Consider the following 23,833-nt stretch of genomic DNA (forward strand, 5'->3'; position numbering starts at 1 on the left):
TACCACACAGAGTCGTAGAATTTTCCAGGTTGGTATTTAGGGGTGTTTTTAACTCATGGGGAAGATACATCCCGGAATCAAGACGGAAAGCAACAAGAAACTACTGTCTTTACTTGTCTTCGCGTGATTATTATGGCTCTACAATTTGGAGAGCCGTGGTCACCGATGCTGTTAAAACAGCAGGGCTGCTGCATGTGTTGTGAGGTAAGCTGATTTACCGATTTCAGGAATAACTGATATACCAAAAGATTATAAATATAGTTACATCTAATTATTAATTAGTAGCAATTTGTGGCAGTTATGGCCCCCAAATCATGACGTGTACTTCAGTAACATTTTTGCTAATACACTTTTTGTTAATTATACTGTTGTGTTTTGTTTTGTTTTATTACCAGCCTGCAAGGCTACTATTCCTAAAAATAAATTCCTCAACCAGTACATCAATCACCTAGGCAAACTTCAACCATTTTAATATTTAGTTCTGGAAGCTATTTAGTATATTTTTTTTAGCACTTCTCCCTTTTCTTTTAACATTCCTCTTTTTACTAACTTTGGTTAGCAGTTTTTTTTTTTTCAGAGTGCACAAAAAGTTAGTTTGGTTAGTTTAATGTTTTAATAAGAAAATATATGAATAATATGCGATATAATATTATGGGTGTTAGCCATCTTGTTTGCAACTGTGTGTATGGGTGATAAAATATTACAAATAATTGTTTATATCCAAATTATGAGTTTATAAAAAGATATTTTATTTAGAACTAGAAGATGTATCTGGTGTTGCCCGGTATTAAGCGTAACATTAAATTCCTTTTAGAAAAAAAAAATTAAAATAAATAAAAAAAAATAAATAAATAATGGTTTGTTCCTCACCTGCCCCCTGAAGAATTGATGAATGAAATGAAACTTCAAAAAAAAATTCAAATGTCAAAAATTGAAAATTATTTGTAAAAAAATGATTTTCAATTAAAACAAATTAATTCAATTTTCTTCCTAATACTTAATATTCTTCTATTTTATTTTTTATTTATTAAATTGGAAACAGTAAATGAACAATTTTCATTTTTCTTCATATTTTATTTATTTATTTTTAATTTACCTTCAGAAATTATTTAGGAAAAAAAAAATCTTAGTTTAATTTTTAATAATGGGGCTTGAGTAGGTTCCAGATTGTTCAAATTTCACATAAATTAATCCCTCATGGCGAATTTTTAGCAATAGATAATTTTTGGTGAGATCGTTCTAGTTTAAATTCCACCATGATGGATAGATTTACAGAAAATTTAAACAAATTGCATCTGCACTCAAAACTAAGTAATTTCTGATGCATTTTAAAGTTCAAATCCTCTACACATCTCTAACGTATTGATGGACATTCATAAACTGCTAAGAAAACGTTTAGTTATCTTGAAGCTATGTCCCTCAATGTTGATAAAGGTTTTGTGTGGAGCTGACACCTGCAAAATGAAACTAGTTTGTTTTTCATTTTTGCTTTCAAATTGTATTTTTTTTTTATTTTAGATTTTGTCTTTACTTTAAAAAATTTAACTGGCTTTGCATACTCACTTTTTTCCTCAACTCATATAATAATATTCCAAGCTCAATGGTTGACCCACTTTGTCAGATATTTTCGAGTATATATGAAATGGAGACTAAGTTACTAGTAAAAACTTACTCTATTAGTAAATATAAATACACATAAGTAAATGAAACAATGTAAAAAAAAAAAAATAAATAAATAAAATAAAACTACTTTAAAAAAAAATACAAAAATAAGTATGCAGAAATAATAAGGTAAAAAAAAAGAAGAAAAAGAAATAAAGGAGGGGGGGGGCTAATTGTTTTCAAACATCTACGTTGTGTGTCTCTTTTCCATTCCGTAATGCATCCAATGTGTGAAACAACTTTTGAAGCATTTTAAATCTTCCGCCTTTTGTTGAAGGCGAGTTGCATTCCTTAAGTAGGTAGTCCATGTCCCAATCGTCACGAGCGGCTTTGGACATGTCATGCAGGAAGCCACCAGGAATCTCGGGGTCTGCTGTATGTCCAGACAGGATGTGACGGCAAGTCATATAAATATTCCAGTCAGAATGAACGTGATTGCATAATTCCTTGTAAGGTATTGGAGGAACAACTTCATCGTAAACAACAAATTTAGCTTCGTGGTTCTCCATGTAAGCATCTTTATCTTCTGCAATTGGAAACAAAATGAAACAAGCAATTAGATTTTAACGATAGAAATTCAAGTTGTGCATGAAAATAATTTTAAAAAACGATATTTACCACATTCGCCAAGCTTTCACGAAAAACACTTGTCTACTGAGCTGAAAACACTATCAATAATTTCCCCCACTCTTTATCTGTGCCTAAACCTAAATGTAGATTCCATGAACAAAGTTTCTTTCTTAGAATTGCACGCCTGTGGAACTGTCTTCTGTTTGCCTGCTTTCCAGCTGACTACAATATGGTTGTCTCCAAGTCCAACGTAAACAAGTTCTTCATGAGCCGTTCCACTTAAGCTAACAAATTTACCGAATTTCCATTACTAATGATTACTATAGTGTCCAATTGACTACTGTACACACTCTAACCCTTATCCTCGAGTGGCCTCTGGGCCTTGATAAGTGGTTATGCCTATGTAAAAAAAAAATAAAATAAATAAAAAATAAATGGATTTTCTGTGATACTATGAATGTGCCTCTTCTGCCCAAAGTCAAGATCTGTAACAATAGGAAGAAATTATTTGGGGCTTCTACAGTATAAAGACAAATGGTAGCTACCTAATCATCAGTTATCAAATAGTAAAATATCCAAATATCATGAAAAATGATAAGGTAGAAAAATAATTATTCATGAAAAAAGTATTTTTGTAAAATCACGTTTTTCACTTTTACCAAAAGAAAATATTTACCTCCCCTGTCAGAAATGTCATAAGTTTTTAATTTCTGTCAGAAATTCATGTCACGTGACACAGTAATATCAAGATGTAGGACTAATCATAATCTTTATTCAAAACTATTTTTCATAAATAATTATTTTTCGACTTTATTGTTTTTCATAATATTCGGATATTTTACTATTTGATAACTGACAATTACGTAGGTGGTGCCATTTGCTTTACTTGAAATTCAATATATTTTTTGTTTTTATACTGTAAAAGCACCAATGATTCATCAGCAGAGTAAAAGTATAGGAAGTGAGATTAGTAAAAAGACGACGGGGGTAGACACTGATATTATTTCGAACTTTTGAAGAAGACACCTCACGGTCAGTGGTCTGTTCCCAGATTATTAGTTGGGAGTAGCTGATAGAGCAGAAATAGTTAGTTTCTATTAATCAGGTGTGGCAGTAACTTTCCAATTTTGAATCAATAAGTTTAGGAGTCAAAGCTAGTTTATTTATCTTCTTTTTAATGGAAATCGCTCCAGACACGACATGAAACCACTTGATCTTAAGAGCTAAAAAACAAGTTAAAGAAAAAATATTACTTTAAGGTCAAAAACTTGTCAAAGATAAGTGATGGAACAGATTCTGACTGAGAAAACAGCAATTCTTCCCTCTTTGTCAGAAACATCACTCCTGGAATGTGAGGACTAAAGGACAAAAATAAGGAAAGTGAGAATTACGTGTCTGCTGGAAGTAAACACAAAATCCACTTTCTACTCTCAGTATTTATATCAGTTTGGGACGGTTGGCGACAGTTTGCAGCTCAGAAGAGTTTTAGCAGATGATGCGAATTGATGATGCAACTTTATTATAGTGTGTTGTATTTTCAAACAAAGGCATTTTAGGAAAGAACATTATTACGTACTTAAGTGCCAGGTCACAATTAGTACAAATTATAAAAATTTGTAAAAATGGTCCAGTAGAAGATGTGTCAGAGCTGATTTTCAGAAAAATGCAAGAAGGCCGACCTGAAAGATAGTGTCATTGGATTTTGCACAAGGCAACTTAAACTGTAGAATGCAGTTATCTCCCCCTATTTTCAATATTCTAAAGAGTTAATTTACAGTGAAAATCATAACTTCAAAAAATTCTGTTTTTATTTATCATTATTTTCCTATGGGACCATTTTTCGTAATTTTTGGAATTTATACTAATTTCAGTATGACACGTAAGTACGTAAGAATGTTTTTCTCTGGAATGTATTTTTTTTTCAAAGACACACTATAGTAAAGTTGCACTGAATTGATCAATTGACAGACAAACATGCTTCAACAAACAACCATCAACAGACAACGTTTGGGGAAGGGTTCTTTCTCACACACACTCATAGCACAACTGATTCAAACGCGATATGTTTTCACTTGTGAATTTACTTTTGTAGTTTATCTTTTTCATATTTCTAAGCTGGTGCTCGTGCCCTCAGCAATGACCAAGATAACACAGCCAGAACTGTTAGCAGCAGCTTTATGACAGCTAACATATGCAAATGATCAAGCCAGTTGCGCGAAATGATGTCATAGCAGAAACAAAAGGACACATGTGGCCAGAGAAGGAGTGGTGTTCGAAATCTGGAAAGAGAGGTACGTGTTAGAGATATGGATGGGAAATAATAGTGAGTGACGCAAGGATTTCGCAATATCATTAGAAATGAAAAGTTTAGAATTAGAACCATGTGTCAGGATATTGTGTTGGACAGGAAGTCACCAGAGACACGTAGTAAGTTTATCAGATGCCCCCACTTTTTTTCTGAACTGCAAGAGAGACCAACAGATAATCAGTGGTTGAAGTGTTGGAAAGCTCCCAAAAATAAGAAAGTTCCCCTGCTTAGTTTTTGGAAAGGGAGTCAGATGCAATTCAGTTTTTTTGTGGTAACTGTAAACATTGGGTGCAGTGGAATTAGGTTGGGAGATGATAACTGATTTCTGTGTAGGAATTGCAAGACAACAGAGATGGCCGAGAAATCAGAAGAAAGACTATCGGAATGGTGAAGCTGTTTTACCTCGGGGATACCATTGGTGAACAGCATGGAACAAGTGCTAGTGTGATTGTAAGAACAAGGAATGAATGAAGTTCCAGGAATTTTTGTCATTACTAATCAGCAGAGCATTACCATTTTCAACCACTGTGTGGAAGTGAAGTCTGGCCAATGAGGGTTGAGGATATATGTTGTATGGAGAAAAAAAAAAAAAAAAAAATGGGTGCTTATTTAGAATTACACTTATTAAAGAAATTTTAAAAATACAGAAAAATCCTTATGGTATACGTACTTGTCATGGAACAAAGAGGTCATATTCCAAAAATCACGTAAATCAATCAAGTAGGTTTTCTTAACTAAGAGAATCAAATTTTATGATGAAGCAAGACAAAGAATTTTTGATCAGCTACGTTGAATAAATAAGAGGGAGACAACTCAATTCTAACAATTACAAGACATCTCTCCAACCACCTATTTAGTCATGACAAATAACATTCTACCTGAGAATTCTTCCTTCGAACTCCTCAGCCTAACATTCACGGACAATATGAACCAGCACAAATATATTGAGGATATTGCAAAGGTTGTTGCAAAGAAGGTAGGTTCCCTCTATCAAGCTAGAAGACTACTGTCACTACCAAGAGTATCCTGTACCTTTATAAGGCCACCATTCGCCCATGCATGGAGTATTGTTGCCACACCTGGGCTGGTGCATCTACCACTAGCCTCTCACTCTTGGATACGGTTCAAAAAAATGTCTTCAATCTAACAGGTTTCACTTTATCAACTAAGCTCTACGTACTGTCCCATCGTTGCAATGTCATATTCCAAAAATCACGTAAATCAATCAATCCCTGTGCCTGTTTTATAAATATTTTAATGGAATGTGCTCTGGTAAACTCGTTGCACTTTTGCTCCTGTCAATGTACATATCCTCGACAAACCCGCTCAGCAACAAAATCTTACCCCTTCACTATTGAGGTCCCTAAATGCCATAAAGTTTCTATTCTAATAGTTTCTTTTCTCGAATAGCTAGACTTTGGAATTCCCTTCCAGCTACTTCTCTGGCTGTACTGATATGCAGGAGCTTAAATGTAATGTAAACCAACATCTTCTTAATCCTTCCTAGGACTGGTGCCAAATATTAGCCCTTTACATCCATATGGCAATATGCCTTGTAAGGGGTGAACGCGAGTAAAAAAATAAATAAATAAAGAAAATAAATAAATTTAAAAAAAAATGACTATGAAAATCAAAATCAGTTTTATAAAGGATACAGTATTAAAATTGCAAAAAATTGTAAATCTTTATGTTCTTAGATAAAAAAAAAAAAATACTTGAGCAATTTACATCATTTTTGGAATATGACATTTTTGTTCCGTGACGAGTACATGTATCAAAAGTTTTCCATATTCTATTTTTTGTTTAAATAAATGCAGTTGTAAATAATCACCAAAAAATGATATGAGAATGATACATTGGATATGTAATGAGCATTAAATACAGGCTTGAATCTGATAACCTTTGAAGAAAAGTAAATTTGGACAGTGTAGGATTGGTTGATTGTTTTTGTTTTACGGCATATCAACCCTTTTCAGGTTATTTAATGCTGAATCCAGTGATTTTGAAGAAAATTTTTTTAATAGAATATATTTGTTTTTTGCAAGTCAGTTTCTATTTAACCCATAGTTGGGACCCTAACAGGTACTACCACTCCGAGTCAGAGTGGACCTGGGAGCAATGGCAATTAAAGGGTGGCTCCACACTCCCCGGAGCCCGCAAGCTGGGGCCTCACCATTGGATATAGTTTAAGGTCATATCCAGGACCCCCATTGAGGGACTTTTACCCTCTGTAGGGGGGGCAGTCAGCATATTCTAATGCCCCACCGACAGGGCCGACAGTGTAGGAAGACATAACAGGAAACTTGAATAACTACGTTGAGAAAAAAAACATGGATGAGAGTTCTTGGGTTAGTAGATGTAGAATAGACGAGATAGTTTACAGGGAAGCTGAAGCAAACATAAGTGATTAAAGATAGACGAAAGTAAGTTTTTTTTTGTTTTTTTACAAGGGGGACGGTCAAAATGTTATCAAGTCTGAAAGTCACTCGAGGATATGGGTGTAGAGCAATCATCAGGACAACAGTGTAGTAACTGTTAGTAGTGGGAACTTGGTATGATTTGATTATTTAAAAGGACATCTCAGTAAAAACTTGTTTACATTGAACTTGAAGACAACTGTATTTTAGTCAGCTGGTAAGCAGGCACACAGAACCAAGTTCCGCAGGCACACAGTTTAGGAAAGAAGCTTTGTTCAGGGAATCCACATTTAGATTTAGGTACGGATAGAGAGAGGGAGAAGGTGTCGATAGTGTTTCTAGTTAGACAAGTGGTTTTTGTGAAAGTTTGACGAAGGGGGACCATTGCTTAAAGCTTAGATGAGCGGTCACTATGAAAATAATGATAGAGCAGAGACAGGCTAGCAATGCGTCTTCTGTGGGAAAGAAGTTGTTAAATAAAGACCTGGTCAGAGATAGGTTAGTTTGCAAATCAATTTCTATGAAACTGTCCAAGACACGCCAGTATGTAAAACGGATGCTAAACTGATTATGATGATGATCATGATAAGAGCTACAGCAACTACATCATCAACATATTTGATTTTAAAGTGTTGAGAAATAAGCAAACAAAAACTTACTTGTCTCAATTGCTTGTCGGTCCACAACAATTGTATTTTTTAGATCAACAAATTTCACTTGACCGTATTTGTCCACAACAAAGTCATTGACTTTCAATTCGGTCCAATAAATTGCGTAACCATCAGGATTTTCCGTTAGAATTTCTGCGATTTTTAATACTTGATAAGCAAGATCTGCCTGGAAAAAAAAGAAAATGTATACAATTTAATGTTGTCTCATGATCACTGGAAAAAATCAGTTTATGCCAATAAATTAATTGGGTGACCTGATGGGTTTACTGTGAATAGTCATGTTTAAGTTAAACTGTGATTTAACTGCAGACATACATTCTGTTTCTCTAGGTTTATTTCTAATCCTATTTCTTTTACATTCTTTGCTAATACATTAAATAAAACCTGAAAGTTTATATGTGCATCCATTAACATTGTCATCAGTGTATGAGAGGTTGGAGAGGATTTGTCCAGTTATAGAAAAAACGCTTTGGCAAGTCTCTTCTGTCTTCTGTCTTAAGCAAAACAGCAGTTAGTGAAACAGAACAGGATTGCTGAAACCATATCTCCTTGCTTGATGCCCTGTTTAATGTTTACAGAGCGGCTAAACCCAAGGTTAGTTTTTATAAAAGTCTGTGATCCATTGTAAAGTGATTTTAGAAGATTAATGTAGTTTTTGTTGAGAGGAGTTTTATCTAAAATTGACCAGAGTTGTTTAATTTGATACTATCAAAAGCTTTTGTGTCAAAAAAAAAAAAAAAAAAAAAAAAAAATGTATAATGTTTTATCGAACCTCGATTGATTTTTCAAGGCAAAAATCTGTTCGATTGTGCCCCTTTCAGGTTAATAGGTCGCTTGGGAATCGGGGAGACAGGAATAAAGATCACTTGGGATTCTGTTGCCAATGATACTTATAAAGAGTTTATAGTTTAGAGATGAAGAGAAAATGTTTTTGATTGGACATCTCTCAACAGAAGGGGATCCATCAATCAACTTGCCCTGGATCAGAGGGAATGGCGAAAAATAAGCCACGTGGGTTCACAATCCACACCAAGCAGAAGATGTGACTCAGGATAATACAATTTAATATATTATTAAATGAAAGATGAGGAATAAAAGTTATATATAACTTTATTATATCAAAACAATAAGAAAAGGTTAAGGGAAAAATAAGGAAAAAAACAAACTTTTTAGGCCATGGCATTTCAAAACTTTTGAACTTATTTTGAACACTGTTTGTGAACATTTTTCTAATCCCATTTTCTTCACTTTCAGATTTTTTGTTTTTCGGTAGTGTCTGAAAATATGGTTAAGTGGCAGTCTTAGTCATTTAGAGCTTAACCGCTCACTCATTTTTTGACCAAATTTCAAAAAATTATAACAGTTTATAGATCATCATTCTCAGCTATATTGTGAAAAGATTTTTCAATTTTCGTTCAGTAAAGCAAAAGTTATGATGAATTTACTGGTGTTAAAAATCATAAAAATTTGTAAGGAGGTGAGCGACATTTTTTATGGCTCATTTCCATAGCAACCATGTAATATCAGCGACTAGTGTTGCTACTAATTCACCGCTCTCGCAAAAAGAGAAGTAACAAGTGAAACAGAGAGAATGAAAGTAGATGAGTGCCGTACATTGTTTTTACATATATGTATGTTATGTTTATGGGGCCAAATAAATAAGACTGAAATAAAACAAAAAACAAGTGAATTTACTGGAAGCCTGGAAAAATCATAGATTGCAATCAAAAAATGCGAGCATGAAAAGTAATATGGTTAAGCTTAAACATGGAAAAGTAAAGGACTAGTTGTTAAAACTGGAAAAGAAAAGGACAAGATATTCTAGTAAAAAAATATAAATTTATAACTTAAATTCAATTTTAAAAAGATTTGTAATGCTGCAATATTATAAGTCATAAACTTATATTTTTTACAAGAATATCTTGTACTTTTCTTTTCCATGTTTAAGTTTAACCATATTACTTTTCATGCTCACATTTTTATATTGTAATTTATATATGTATTTCTGTATTCCCTACTTACTGTTTCTATTTCCTCTCCTTCTTTCTCCTCTATCTTCCCTAATATATATCTATAAATCTGTATTCCTGCCTGTTTGTTTGTTTATTCACAATTTGATTAATATATACAAAAAGTCCATTTCTTCATTGCTTCATTCAGTCCTATATATATATATATATATATATATATATATATATAGTTATTGTAAAATAGATGATTGAGAGATGATGTCATTTGCCTATTACATTAAGGAAAATCGATTTATTAAATAGCGGTGTGTTAATTATTGTTTATAGTGAGAGAATTGTTTTAAGTGTTCTATTTAATTTTATTATTTAAATTTGATTTATATTGATAACATATTTAATTTCATTTATTTTTACCAACATCGATTTTTTTTTATAAAACAGTTTGAGTTATTTGAGTTTTGACTTATTTCCCTTCTTTTTGTTTTCTTTTTCGGTGGATAATCAAACTAAAAATAATTTACACAAACTTTCAAGCATTATTTTTGGAATCAGTTCAAATAAAATAATTTCCGTGATTTCGCAATTAACGTTTTGGTCCAGTGGATTTTTATTTTAAAATAAACAATCCAATTCAACTACAATTTCTTATTTAAAACAAAAACAAAAAAAAACCTTTCATTTACGTTTTTTTTACCAGTTTTTTTTCTTTATTTTTTGACATTGTAACTGCTAATTTTTTTTTTTCTTTTAATAAAACAATAAATCAAAACTCATCATTTTTATAACATAAAAACCTGCATTTCGGTTGACACAAATTCTATTTTGGTATTTTTGAAACTGAATTATTTACAGTTTGTTTTCGTAGCAACAAACCGTAACAACAAATCTTTCTAGACTGAGGGAGCATTAAAAGAAATTCGCTTAAACTGGAATATAGTCATAAAAAGGTGCTCAATATCCAGAGAATAGCTTCTCTTCGTATCCCTTCTGCCTAAATATCTGGTGGAGAGTTTGTCACATACTTTTGCTTTTTTCGGGGGGGCGGGATTACATTTTCATATTTTCATTCATTCTTTTATTTTTGAAATTTTTGTTGGGGTAACGATGGAGTTGACATAATGAAAAACTGGTCAATATTCTTAGTATAGCAGGTGTGGCCAAACCGAACTTCATGGTATCCATACTAGTATATATATATATATATACTAGCATTTCAGCCCGGCGTTGCCCGGGTGTTTGGAGGTGTATGCTGAGCAAAAAAAAAAAAAAAAAAAAGAGTAAATTTTTTTTTTTAATTTGACCCCTATTATGACCCCTTAAAATTTATAGTTTCGGGCTCAAATCACTTTATTAAGTTAGATCCAGGTTCAAGGAACCTATATCTAAAATTTCAAGTGTCTAGACCCAAAATTGTCGGAGGAGTTTGGTAGAGTTCTTAAAGGTCAAATCGTTGAAATTTGACCCCTTAACAGCCAAATTTCTGGCTGACACCCGTCACATCAATTTTCCCAAATCTCAGTACCCGGTATTTCAAATTTCGAGTCTATAGACTAAAAATTGACAGAGTTATTGCGTAGGGAAATGTACACAGACAGACAGACAGACAGGTTCACTTTTATAGATATATATATATATATATATATTTACTATTACCTTATATTTTATTACTTTCTCTGATCCCCCCTTCGCCGATCTTTTTCAAAAAACACCCGACTAGCTGAAACCACCGTCAATAATTTTCCCCACTCCTTATCTGTGCCTAAATCAAAACGTAGATTCCATGACCAAAGCTTCTTTCTTAGAACTGCACACCTGTGGAACTCTGTTCCGCTTGCCTGTTTCCCTCCCGACTTCAACCTGGATGTCTTCAAGTCCAATACAAACAAATTCCTGATGAACCGCCCCCCCCTAAGTAATGCCCCCTTATCAATTCTCCAATACTATTGCTACACTATCCCATTGATTACTGTACACACAATATCCCCGAGTGGCCCTTGAGCCTTGATAAGTGGTAAACTCCATGTAAAAAAAAAAAAAAAAAAAAAAGCATTTAGCTTTGAAATGCCGTTGCTTAAAAAGTTTTTTTTTCTTAATTTTCCCCTTAACTTTTCCCTATTGTTCTGATGATATAATAAAGTTGTAACTTTATTCTTCATCTTTCATTGAATATTATTGTTTGCTCCTCTTAATAATGTTGAGCTTTTCCTATCTTGATAAGTTTTACTTTGTTAAAGATTTACTCTTTGATAACATAATTATATTATAATTCAATATATACACACACCTATATATATATATATATATATATATATATATATATATATACACACACATTATACACAGATATATACATATATGCATATATATTAGTGTTGGGACAATGAACCGGAATCGGGAATCGAAAAAAAAATCAGAAGATTTGGGGGGTATCGGAATCGGAAAAATTTATGCTTATTTTCCAATGCCAAAACGATTCTTTTGTCTTTTTTTTTTTATTTGTTTTTTTTGTAAAATAAAATCTTCCATTGCTGTTATAATGATAAAATAATAAATATTTATTGATTTTAAAATACCAGTAAAGCTAAAATCGATAGATCATCCTTCACAAGTGTATTTTGACGTTTAGGAAAATATCTACATATTTAACGTGTTTTATGAAGATCGGGGAAAATAACAATCTTATAGCTAAATAATTAGAGATTTATAAAGAATAGGAATCGGTAAAAATATTGGAATTGTCCCATCACTAATATATATATATATATATATATATACTAGCATGGGTGCCTGGCGTTGCCCGGGTGTTTGGAGGTGCATGCTAAGCAAAAAAAAAAAGGTCAATTTTTTTAACTTTGACCCCTTTTATAACTGCTTAAAATTTATTGTTCTGGGTGCAAATTAAGTTATTAACTTAGATCCATGTCCAAGGAACCTATATCTAAAATTTCAAGTGTTTATACCCAAAATTGTCAGAGGAGTTTGGTAGAGTTCTCAAAAGGTCAAATCGTTGAATTTTGACCCCTTAACAGTCAAATTTCTGGCCGAAAACCGATCACATCGATTTTCCCAAATCTCAGTACCCTGTATATAAAAGTTTGAGTCTATAGCCTAAAAATTGACAAAGTTATTGCGTAGGGAAATGTACACAGACATGTTCACTTTTATAGATATATATACACACACTGATACATACATATATATACACACACACAGATATATACATACATATATACACACACACATGCACATAGATATTTATTTAGCAATTTAGTGCATCAAATCAGGACAGTGTATTTTTAATTTTTGAGATATATCTCCCTTTCGTAAAAAAATCTGTATTTGCTCGTAAGAGCGTTTTAACATCAAAGTTCAGGGTTATTATCATTATACTAATCTTGTAGACTAAATAAAGGGTCTAGTTCGAAATTCTGTGCAAGTTGTGAGTTTGAAAGGATACACATGAATAAGGTTCGAGAGATTATGTCGGCCAACATGTGAATATAACAATCAGGATGAGAATTACCTCCTTTTGTACATTTTCTTAAATCTAATATATAAACGGCTATATTTCTGTCTGCCTGTCGGTCCGTCTCCATGTTTTCAAACTTTATCTCCTCCGAAACTAAAAGTTGCAGAGCAGTGCTAGGGGCCTACAAATGATTGGATGTTTTAAGGGCCGTTCCGTTCTTTTATGGGTCTTTAGTCGGTTAAAATTGTTTTTAAAGGGTCAAAAATGGGTCAAAATTGAAAAAAAAAAATCATTAAACAATTTGCACATTCATCTTTGTTTATTTTTAATTTTTAATTGGTTTATATGTGTGTCATGTTTACAGTGGTAAAATCAGCTTTGAATGCTACAATTTCAGTTTCAATTCTAGCAGATGGTACCCTAAATACTTTTTTTTTTTTTTCTTTTTTTAAATCACCACTCTATAATAATATATCTAAAATCTGGACAATAAAAATATCGGTACTAGTGCACTTATTGATTCGTGCTGAAATAATAACATTATTTAGAAAGCCATTCTTAACATGGGTGAGGAAGGGTGTTTTGTAGCTATTCTGTACTTTAACTTCACAATATAATTAAAAAAGACATCATAAAACTTTAATTAAATTTGAAAATACTATTTAAAAAATAGCGCGGATCAATAAGTGCACTAGAACCAAAATTATCATATTAAAGCATATTTAATATTAAATACTTTTAAAGTCAGTAGTTTTGTCATGAATGATTGTTTACATTACATTCAAAGAGTAGTGATTGCATGGGGAGGGAGATCTCATGCTTTACTTTTTCTTTTGCCATTTGAAATTTTCGTAATGAAAGATAAAAAATGTTTATTTTATTTACTCTTTTTGTAATTGGTTCATCGTAGAAGTTTTTGAGAGGCTGCCCACAATTTTCAACCATAATGAACCTCCCACAGGCTCCAATGTAAGCGGGAAATGGCCAGCCGTCAGCAGATGGAAATGTCTAGAAAAACAGAAAAAAATCATTTAAGAATTCCTGACAATGCAGAAGAATGAATTTCAGACCAGAATTGGTTTCCTACATAAAAAACAAAATCTTTCTTTTTAAATCTTTCAAAACTTAAAAAAAAAAAAAAAAAACTGTTGCTGTGATTTTTTTTATGGTTCCTTTTTAAGACAAGAAAAAAGTGGTGAAAAATGAGTAGGAGAAAGGAAGGTAAGAAGAGAAGGAGGAGGGGACAGAGAAGACAAGGTGGAGGGGGGCAGAGGAGAAGACAAGGTGGAGGGGGGCAGAGGAGAAGACAAGGTGGAGGGGGGCAGAGGAGAAGACAAGGTGGAGTGGGGCAGAGGAGAAGACAAGGTGGAGGGGGGCAGAGGAGAAGACAAGGTGGAGGGGGGCAGAGGAGAAGACAAGGTGGAGGGAGGCAGAGGAGAAGACAAGGTGGAGGGAGGCAGAGGAGAAGACAAGGTGGAGGGAGGCAGAGGAGAAGACAAGGTGGAGGGAGGCAGAGGAGAAGACAAGGTGGAGGGAGGCAGAGGAGAAGACAAGGTGGAGGGAGGCAGAGGAGAAGACAAGGTGGAGGGGGCAGAGGAGGAGGAGATAAGATGGGGGAAGGAGGAGGAGATAAGCTAGGGGGAAGGAGGAGGAGATAAGCTAGGGGGAAGAAGGAGGAGATAAGATTTTTTTTTTTTTTTACTCATGTTCACCCCTTACAAAGCATATCGCCACTTGGACGTAAGGGGCTACTATTAGGGGTCCATGTCTAGGAAAGATTAACAAGATATTTGTTTATGTTACATTTAAACTTCTACATACCAGTACAGCCAGGAAAGCAGGCAGCAAGAAGGGAATTCCAAAGTCTAGCTGTTCGAGGGAAGAAACTATTAGAATAGAAAGTTTCCTGGCATTTAGGAACATCAACAGTGAAGGGGTGAGATCTTATTGCTAAGCAGGTTTGTCGGAGATATGTACGTCAAGGGGGTACAAGTGAAACTAGTTCATCAGAACATATTCCGTTGAAATATTAAATGAGGAAAGGAGGAAGAGATAAGATGGAAGGAATGAAGGAGGAGATAAGATGGGGGAGGGGGGAGGAAGACCGATAAGATGGGGGGGGGACAATAAGATGGGGAAGAGATGATAAGATGGGGGGTAGGAGACGATAAGATGGGGGGGAGACGATAAGATGGGGGGGAGACGATAAGATGGGGGGGAGACGATAAGATGGGGGGGGGAGACGATAAGATGGGGGGGGAGGAGATGATAAGATGGGGAAGAAGGAGACGATAAGATGTTGTAAATGGGAACCTCATCAGGAAGAGGAAAAGATGGAACGGAGGAGAAGAGAAGAGGAAAAAGAGCAATTTAGAAGAAAAAGGTTACATTTAAATGCTTCTATTTTGCTATTCATGCATCCAGGCAACACTAGGTAGCCCTACTGAACATAATCAAGACTTACCTGTAGCATTAAAGGTTCACTGTTGATCATCGCTGTGATAAGTACTTGAATTTTATCGGTGATATAATAAATGGGAACTTCGTGTTTGGCGCGTTCCTTGTACTTGGATAGAAGCCGTCGTACAAAGCGTGGTGAGGGACATCGGAACATGTCACTCACACCCATCAAGTGGGCGACCTGCAAATCAGTGGTGCGAATCTCCCTAGTGAAATCCGCAAGGTAAGAAACCCTACCAACATCACAACCAATCTTCCTATTCGCTGAATAACATATTCGTTCATCTATTTCCCGCAAGACATTGTCCTGGGCTAATTTTTTTAAAATAACGTTGTCGCCCCGGTATTTTCCATAATGGAAGTTTTTAAAGTTTATGAGATCAAACGATCGGATGCTGGATATGCCTGAGAATTGGGCTTTGCCATCGTAAAGTTTTTTACAAATGCTGGCACCGTAGCAAGCAGGGCACTTGTGAGTCTCTAAGTAGGCGTCTTCTTGGAGGCGATTGGAAACCTGGTGCATCGCCATCAAGATGTAGACCACTATGAACATAAACCCACAGAATATGAGGACGCATTTTGTTCGAAGAGAAAGTCGGCTGAATTTCGAAGACGTTGATTTTATGGCAGACCTAAGCATGTTCAATGGCTCGGTTCTGCGTCGCTGCCGAAGTCCATTGTTGGAAATATCCATTTATGAAAGAATTGAAGTTGTAGACTTTCCATGTAATGATCAACTTGAAATAATAAAAAAAAAAAATGTTTTTTACAAAATGATAAAAAGGTTTAAATTTTAAAAAACAAATTGTTTTTACAAAACATTAAAAAAGTTTACATTTAAAAAATAAATTGTTTTTACAAAATGTAAAAAGGTTTACATTTTAAATAACAATAAATTGTTTTTACAAAACATTAAAAAGTTTACATTTAAAAAATAAATTGTTTTTACAAAATGTAAAAAGGTTTACATTTAAAAAATAAATTGTTTTTACAAAATGTTAAAAAGGTTTACATTTAAAAAATAAATTGTTTTTACAAAATGTTAAAAAGGTTTACATTTAAAAAATAAATTGTTTTTACAAAATGTTAAAAAGCTTTACATTTAAAAATAAATTGTTTTTACAAAACATTAAAAAGGTTTACATTTAAAAATAAATTGCTTTTATAAAATGTTAAAAAGGTTTTAAATTTAAAAAATAAATTGTTTTTATCAAATGTTTATAGATGAGGGAGACAACGCAATGGAGTTTCATTCTATATTAATAAACTTTGTCATCTGCGTTAGTAGAAGAGGAACGGGTTAGTATGAGAGTTCAGTGTTTGTGTGCGCACATGTTTTTATAGTAGTAGTCGGGGACGAAGGACCGGTTAAAGGAGAAAGAAAGGGAAAAGGTATTCAGTGTATTTACGTATGTAGCAGCGTGCGTCCGATAGTGGAGACAGAGCAAAGAGTGAGTGTTTTGTGGTAAGAAAAGAAAGAGTATGTGTGTGAAGTGCACGTGGAAGCAAGTAGGAGTTTGAAAGGTCGCCATGTTATCTTGCTTTGTACTCACATTCAGCCTGGGACCACAGCCCCACGCGAAGTCGGCTGCCAGCTGGGGCGAGTAAGAAAGAGGGTCAAGAGTTTCAGATTTCGCCTTTTATGTACTCGGTCACATGACTGAGAGCTGGCTTGTGACTGGACAAGCCAGGGAGAAAATGGATTTCAAATCTCGAGTCACAAGAATTAGCTTCTGCCTGTGATTGTAGCCAGTTCTGGCTGCTACATGTTAAGGTTTAAAAAGAAAAAAAAATTAAATTTTGAGATGAGGATTGATACTTTGTCGCATTTGAATTACATCTCAAGAGCTATTTTCACATTATCACTGGTCACGTGACACATTATGAAGGTTATGACAGCGACTATATCCAAAAGTTAGGAATCAATTAAGTAGAACGGTACAATTAAGAAGTTATCCTGACATTAAAAGTCATTAAAAAAAAAAATTGAAACCTGAAAGTTAAGTCTATAATCGATGATAATCCATGAAAAAAAACATTAAAAAAAAAATAAAAAGGAAATCATTTACAGGTAGTGGCCAAGCTCCTTCATATCCGCCACTATTTTTTTTATTTTTTTGTAAACTACTCTTTAAACTTTTGTTCGTTTGCTTATTAAAAAAAAAAAAAATACAATAGGAAAAAAATTGTTTCATTTTACTATTGACACAAAAAAGAAAAAAAAAAGAAAAAACTTTTCGTTAAAAAAAAAAAAAGACCATTTCAAAATGGGCTTTGGTGGATAAATGTCGATATTGGAATACCCTGGCTAAATCACTGCTAAAAAAAAAAATTAAAAAAAAATCGTTTATGTCCATCAAACTTAAACACCGAACTGGAACTCGAACACGTAATGAAACAAAATTTATTTTTATTATTACCAGAAAAGATGTATTCCCCTGTTATTATTTTAGAAAGAAGGAATTACCATTTCGTTGTCTCTAGTTGAGAACACACTGAGGAGGGCCAAAAGAAAACTACATCAGCAATACAGGACATCAGCAAGTCTGTTTTCATCATATTTGTATGAATTTATGTGGAGAGGCAGAATAGAGCCAAACAAATTCGGCAAAATGTTATGCTCTATAGCTAGCGTTTATTCCTACATATAAATATTTCACATCAATTTAAATTGAATGTGTTATGTTGTGTTTTGTTTTTCGTGTTAGGCTTCTGTTCTGTACCCACTTCCAGTACCTTGATTCTTCCGAGGACTGCATTTTGGAGATAACCCGATTATTACCCATGTACTGAGCATTGTTGAAGTAAATACTTTAAATCGATATATAAAATAATGTTGACATATGCCGAAACATAGATGTGTAGCAGTTAACAAACTATTTACTATAAGCGGATCAATGCCCGGTGCCAAAGTGATTCGGCCACACTGACCAATTGGTTGGCAGGGCGCATTGATTTGAGCTGTCCCCTTAAGGACTATTTTTTAGCCCTTTGGGATCTCATCTGCGATTGACAGAGAGACACCAGCAAGCTACCTATACAGACCTCTCTCACTCACCCCTCCCACTGCCACTTGTTGACGACTGCAGTCTGATGGCAGACGATACCTTCAAACAGACATTTACACTTTCTTTCTTTCTCTCCAGTTCGAGATACAATCTCGCCTTTTTTTAAATAAACCCTTTATTATTGTTTCGTTAAAAGCAATATCGTTTGGCCTTGTGTTTATCTAAGTAATTATTCGGAGAGAAATGCACAACATTTCCCTCCTATAAAATTAACTCCTATAGATGTCATGGCTAACAATGTGTCACGTGACTTATGTTTATGCAAAATGCGACATCAGAGTCAATAAAAAAAAAACAAAAAAACAGGTGGTTAACTCGATGTTAATAGATTTGTTCATTTGTTTCGTACAAGAATTTAAGACGCTGAAACCAACGCAACTTCGAGGACAAAAAAAAAATTTTTTATTTTTTTTTTTTTTTAAATAAATGTTAACCTTAATAGGTGAAAAGCAAGATACAAAAACTATTAAAACGTAATTCATTTCGGTAACAGGAATTCCCTAAGGTCGTATTTTACATAAACAAAAGTCACGTGACACTGGACATGACGTCTGTTTCGACATAGGGCCTGTATGTGTCAACATTACCATATAAATATATACATTATATTATTATCTAAGGTAATTAGGCTTAAATGGACATATTTGCTACCTAGCTCTATTCACGTACTAAACACTGTATTATCTTAACTTTTAATTCAGTGTAAACCGAACCCATACCTAGATGCCAAGAAGACAAGGGTTAATTCTTAGGCTATATACTAAATATTGCAATGTACAACTTATGCTGAAATAACAACGTTATGCAGAAAGGCATTCTTAACATAAGAGGGGGTGAGCTTTTGTTTGTTTGTTTTTTTTGTAACTATTTTGTACTTCCACCTAACAAGCTAATAAACAAAACGTACTGTAAAAATTGGATCTAACTTGAAAATCATTAAAAAAAAAAAAAAAATTTTTTTTTTTTTAAATAGTACAATCTGTATTCTGCATAAGTACTGGACTGATTTTTAAGCATTATTTACTTAAAATTTCAAACTTGATTTTTCAATGTGTGTGTGTGTGTGTGTGTGTGTGATTATATATATATATATATATATATATATATATATATACACACACACACACACACACAGACTTTTGCTATCAAAACCAGTGAAATTGAACACTCCAATTAAGTTCCAACCAAACGAAGGTAAATTTGGGGTTTGTATTAATGTACACATAGATTCGAAAAAGTTGTCAAAAAACAAATATATAACAAATAAATGTTATCAAAGGCAAGATAAGTTACTTTTCTACCAAACTGGATATATTTTTCGTGTTTTTATTCAATGTAACATGTTTATTCAGCTTGAAAACCATACAGTGTTTACCGATGTATTGGAACATTCAAGATGGCGTCTGATTCTCTCTTTAACACGGTAAGTTTGGGAAAAGGTGTTATAAATAAAAAACCGGTTAAAATATTGTTAAAAACTCGCTCAATATATGTTACTGTGACATAGGTTGACATATATTCGGCGGGGTTTTAATAGTATTTTGTATAGTTTTTTATTTATAACACCTTTTCCCAAACTTACCGTGTTAAAGAGGGTGTGAGACGCCATCTTGAATTTTCCAATACATCGGTAAACACTGTATGGTTTTCAAGCTGAATAAACATGTTACATTGAATAAAAACACAAAAAAATATATCCAGTTAGGTAGAAAAGTAACTTATCTTGCCTTTGATAACATTTATTTGTTATATATTTGTTTTTTGACAACTTTTTCGAATCTATGTGTACAGTAATACAAACCCTAAATTTGATTACATTATTTTAACATTCGTTGTTTATCAATAAAAATAAAATAAAAGACGAAAATATTGTTTTTCGGATTCCTTTTAACTTACTGATGTACATTTAGTAAATTAAAAGTTATAATGAACGCTTAATTAAGCTCAACGATGACTTCTGGGTAATCGTACAACTGTGCTAAGAACGAAGAATTCTCACATCAGATTTTTAAAGAGACTTACCAAGAACGTAATCTGCTTTTCTCAAGGGAGATTACTCTCAGCTGATTGTCACTTCCGAAAGTGGAACTCTTTACGTTTTTAAAGTTATAAACTGTCGATCAATGTCAATGCTTATTTAGAATTGAATCTGCTTTCGAAACAAAAATACAGAATAAATCGGCACTTGTTAAGATAGAGTCGGCAGATCGATTTTTTAAATGTCATTTTAAGCAAATATATATATATATATATCACGTACTTAATTATTATGCAGAGATTAGTAAGATTACGGAAATTCATCGAGTAGAAAGAAAGTTATCTATAGTTAAAACTAAGTTTTACGGAAAATTGGGTAAAATAAGACGGTATTAAGTAGACAGTAAAGAGTTCACACACAGGGGACATAACTCGGAAAGAATATTTTAGATTACGTCAATGGCGTGCAATATTTGTTGTCTATAGGTATCTCCAATGCGCACCACACCACACTTTTTTTATAGGCACCTCTGACCTCCAGTGCGCGCCCGCCTATATGTAACAGTGTAACACATTGTAATTTAATTTATTATCATTTTTTTTTTACCATTTAAAAAAAAAGCTTCAAATAAACTGCTAATATTTTTTACTTTTTTTACAGCATACAAAAATAATGAAAATGCGAGACAAAAATCGTGTTTATATTATCGACGCTTTAAAACAACGTTCCTATGTAGTGACGTTTTTTAAGCCGTAGACACACCCATGTTTTAAAAATCTAGCAAAAATCAAATAATAGTCATATCTTCCTAAAATTTTCGATAATTATTCATTATTGAATAAACTTATATAATAAAAGTAGGTTTCGTTAAATATATTAGAGGAAATAGATATTTTTTAGGTGTTCTACCTCCCCCTATATTTCATGGTCCCAAAACTAAACAAAATAAATGTAGGTCGGTAAAAATTTCAACATTTTTTTAAAGCTGAAGAGATCAAATAAAAATATATATATATATATATATATATATATATATATATATATATATATATATATATATATATATATAACACTTGGTTCGTTCGTAATTAATAGTCTAAATAACTAAATAAATGATTGCTTCGACATTTTGGTATAATATGTTTGCTGTACCTATGCGTGTTTTTATATATCTCTTTAATTATAACATGATACTTAATTTTTCTATAATAAATAGGTGGTTTTCTTTGTACCAATAGGCCATTTTTTTGTTTTATGGACAATTATTTATCACCGCTTTCTGTCACGCGACCAGTGTTTCCAATTTAGCGGTTTTCCCGCTAGATCTGGAGATTTCGTTTGCAATCTAGCAGGGAATTCTAGAAAATCTGGAGATATTTCGCAGCCACACATCCGCAATTTTAGATTAAAAAATAAAGAAAAGCACTTGAAAATACTTTAAAACATAAAATAAACTCATTCATGTAAGTAAAAAAAAGTAGCATTTATTGCCTTTGGTAACAATTATTTATTGATTATTTGTTTTGTTGTTCACCTTTATTTTCGGCTAACCATTCTTAAATTTCGCTATAAAATCGATTTTTCCAAGTACATTTTAAGGGGGGGGGGGCATTCCAACCTCCGTAGTTTAGTTTAAAATACGATCTAAGCAACCCCCCTTAGTCAAAAATTCTAAAAAGCAAGAAACAACAGCAAAAAAAAAAAAAAAAAAAAAATCTTATACCGAACACAGTAGAATTTAATTATCTACCAACCTAAATACTTTTAACATGCTAAAACAAAGATTTTTGGGTTTTTTTATTTTTCTAATTTCCAAATATGTTGTTCAAAGTGAATTTTACACCCTGAATAATAAAAAAAAAAAAAATAAACAAATGTCCGCTTATCGCTTAAGGAGTAAGGAGGCTTAATTTCTCAAAAGTTGTAAATAAATGACAAGGTGTATCAGAATTTTTGTATGAATTTTTGACACCCCTAACACGAAACTGCGAATAAAATATAAAAAACTCGTAATTTCTCTTTTAAAACTGGGTTGTTTATTTTCTTTATGGATTATACTTCCAAAATAAACTATTAAAGTTGTATAAAAAGTAATAGAAATATTACTTTTTTATTTTTTAAAAAACAGTAATGAAATTAATTGAATTTTACGAGCTCAGTATTTTCAATTTTTAAACTTGAAAAATCTATCAAAACTTTTCTATTGATTCAATTTTTACGATATTTTCAGGGTCAATGTGAAATTTTATGCTCTTTCCAATAAATTGAGTATAATATTTTAGACAAGCTTTTTTTAATTAAAGCCCCCGCCCCATTTTCAAATGTCTATTAAAAAGTAAATAATTTACTCACCAAAGTTTTATATATCACAAATTGAAGATGAAAGATCAATAAATAATATATTCAAATTTAAAACAAAAAAAAACGTAGTGTTTTTTAGAAATTTACCAGTACGAAAAGTTCGAAGTTTAAAACCTTTTTTTTTTTATTTTTAAAAACACGTTGTTTTCTTATTTTTTTTTTATTTTTTAAATGAAACCTTGGTCCTTGCTTCTTTAATTCAAAAAAGAAATTAGGGTTTGAATTATAGTTTTCGAGTAGTTATAAGCTTGGAAAGACAGGCGGGCGAATTAATTCACGCCTCCCATTTTGAAATGTCTATTAAAAAGTAAATAATTCATTTACTCACCAAAATGTTATATATCACAAATTGAAGATAAAAGATCAATAAATAATATATTCAAATTTAAAACAAAGAAAAAAGTAGTGTTTTTTTTAGAAATTTACCTGTAAAGTCTGAAGTTTAAAACCTTTTTTTTTTAAACCACGTTGTTTGTTTGTTTGTTTTTTTTTTGTTTTTTTTTAAATGAAACCTTGATCCTTGCTCCTTTAATTGAAAAAAAAAATTAGGGCTTGAATTATATTTTTCGAGTAGTTATAAGCTTAGAAAACGGGGTGGAATTATTCAATATTTTTCACGAAATTTCTGACACACCTAACAAATGACTTATCTACCACTAACCCTAAGTTTGAGTTGCACTCCCAAATTTAGAGTTAGTCATAGTCATAGATTTTTTATACAATTTTCCAAGAGTGAAGTCCCCAATGATTAAACGACATGCAACCAGTTAATTGTTGGAAAGACAACTTTTAATAAAAGAAATGAAGTAAAAATAACTTAAACACAGTTTCAGCACGTATAAAAGATACTTGAATTTTACTGCATTTGGTATCAGGTATTTTTGTTACTGTCTACAATT

The 23,833-nt window shown here is 32.7% G+C and overlaps 2 protein-coding genes across 5 annotated transcripts in view; both read right to left on the reverse strand.

Moving 5' to 3' along the window:
- The window catches only part of LOC145296878 (methylcrotonoyl-CoA carboxylase subunit alpha, mitochondrial-like), a 73,050-nt gene extending 71,468 nt beyond the window's left edge, over window positions 1-1,582 (reverse strand). Inside the window, exon 1 of the mRNA XM_080143015.1 lies at window positions 1,564-1,582. The gene's annotated coding sequence lies outside the window, so the exon portion shown is untranslated. The remainder of the gene's footprint in view (window positions 1-1,563) is intronic.
- Window positions 1,502-23,833, reverse strand: part of LOC145296881 (divergent protein kinase domain 2A-like) — a 30,024-nt gene continuing 7,692 nt past the window's right edge. Inside the window, exons 1-6 of one of the 4 annotated variants that reach the window (XM_080143023.1) lie at window positions 20,618-20,635; window positions 17,081-17,289; window positions 15,532-16,264; window positions 13,953-14,075; window positions 7,617-7,794; window positions 1,502-2,188 (exon numbers count right to left, since the gene is read on the reverse strand). In XM_080143023.1, the coding sequence (XP_079999149.1) occupies window positions 1,842-2,188; window positions 7,617-7,794; window positions 13,953-14,075; window positions 15,532-16,221 (1,338 nt within the window). In that variant the 5' untranslated portion in view covers window positions 16,222-16,264; window positions 17,081-17,289; window positions 20,618-20,635 and the 3' untranslated portion in view covers window positions 1,502-1,841. Of the gene's footprint in view, window positions 2,189-7,616; window positions 7,795-13,952; window positions 14,076-15,531; window positions 16,265-17,080; window positions 17,290-20,491; window positions 20,757-23,833 lie in introns of those variants that run through there. The other 3 variants (XM_080143022.1, XM_080143025.1, XM_080143024.1) reach the window with 3 other exon arrangements.

This window comes from Euprymna scolopes, chromosome 17, assembly GCF_053919585.1.
Source record: "Euprymna scolopes isolate OS-2025 chromosome 17, ASM5391958v1, whole genome shotgun sequence".
NCBI lineage: Eukaryota > Metazoa > Mollusca > Cephalopoda > Sepiida > Sepiolidae > Euprymna > Euprymna scolopes.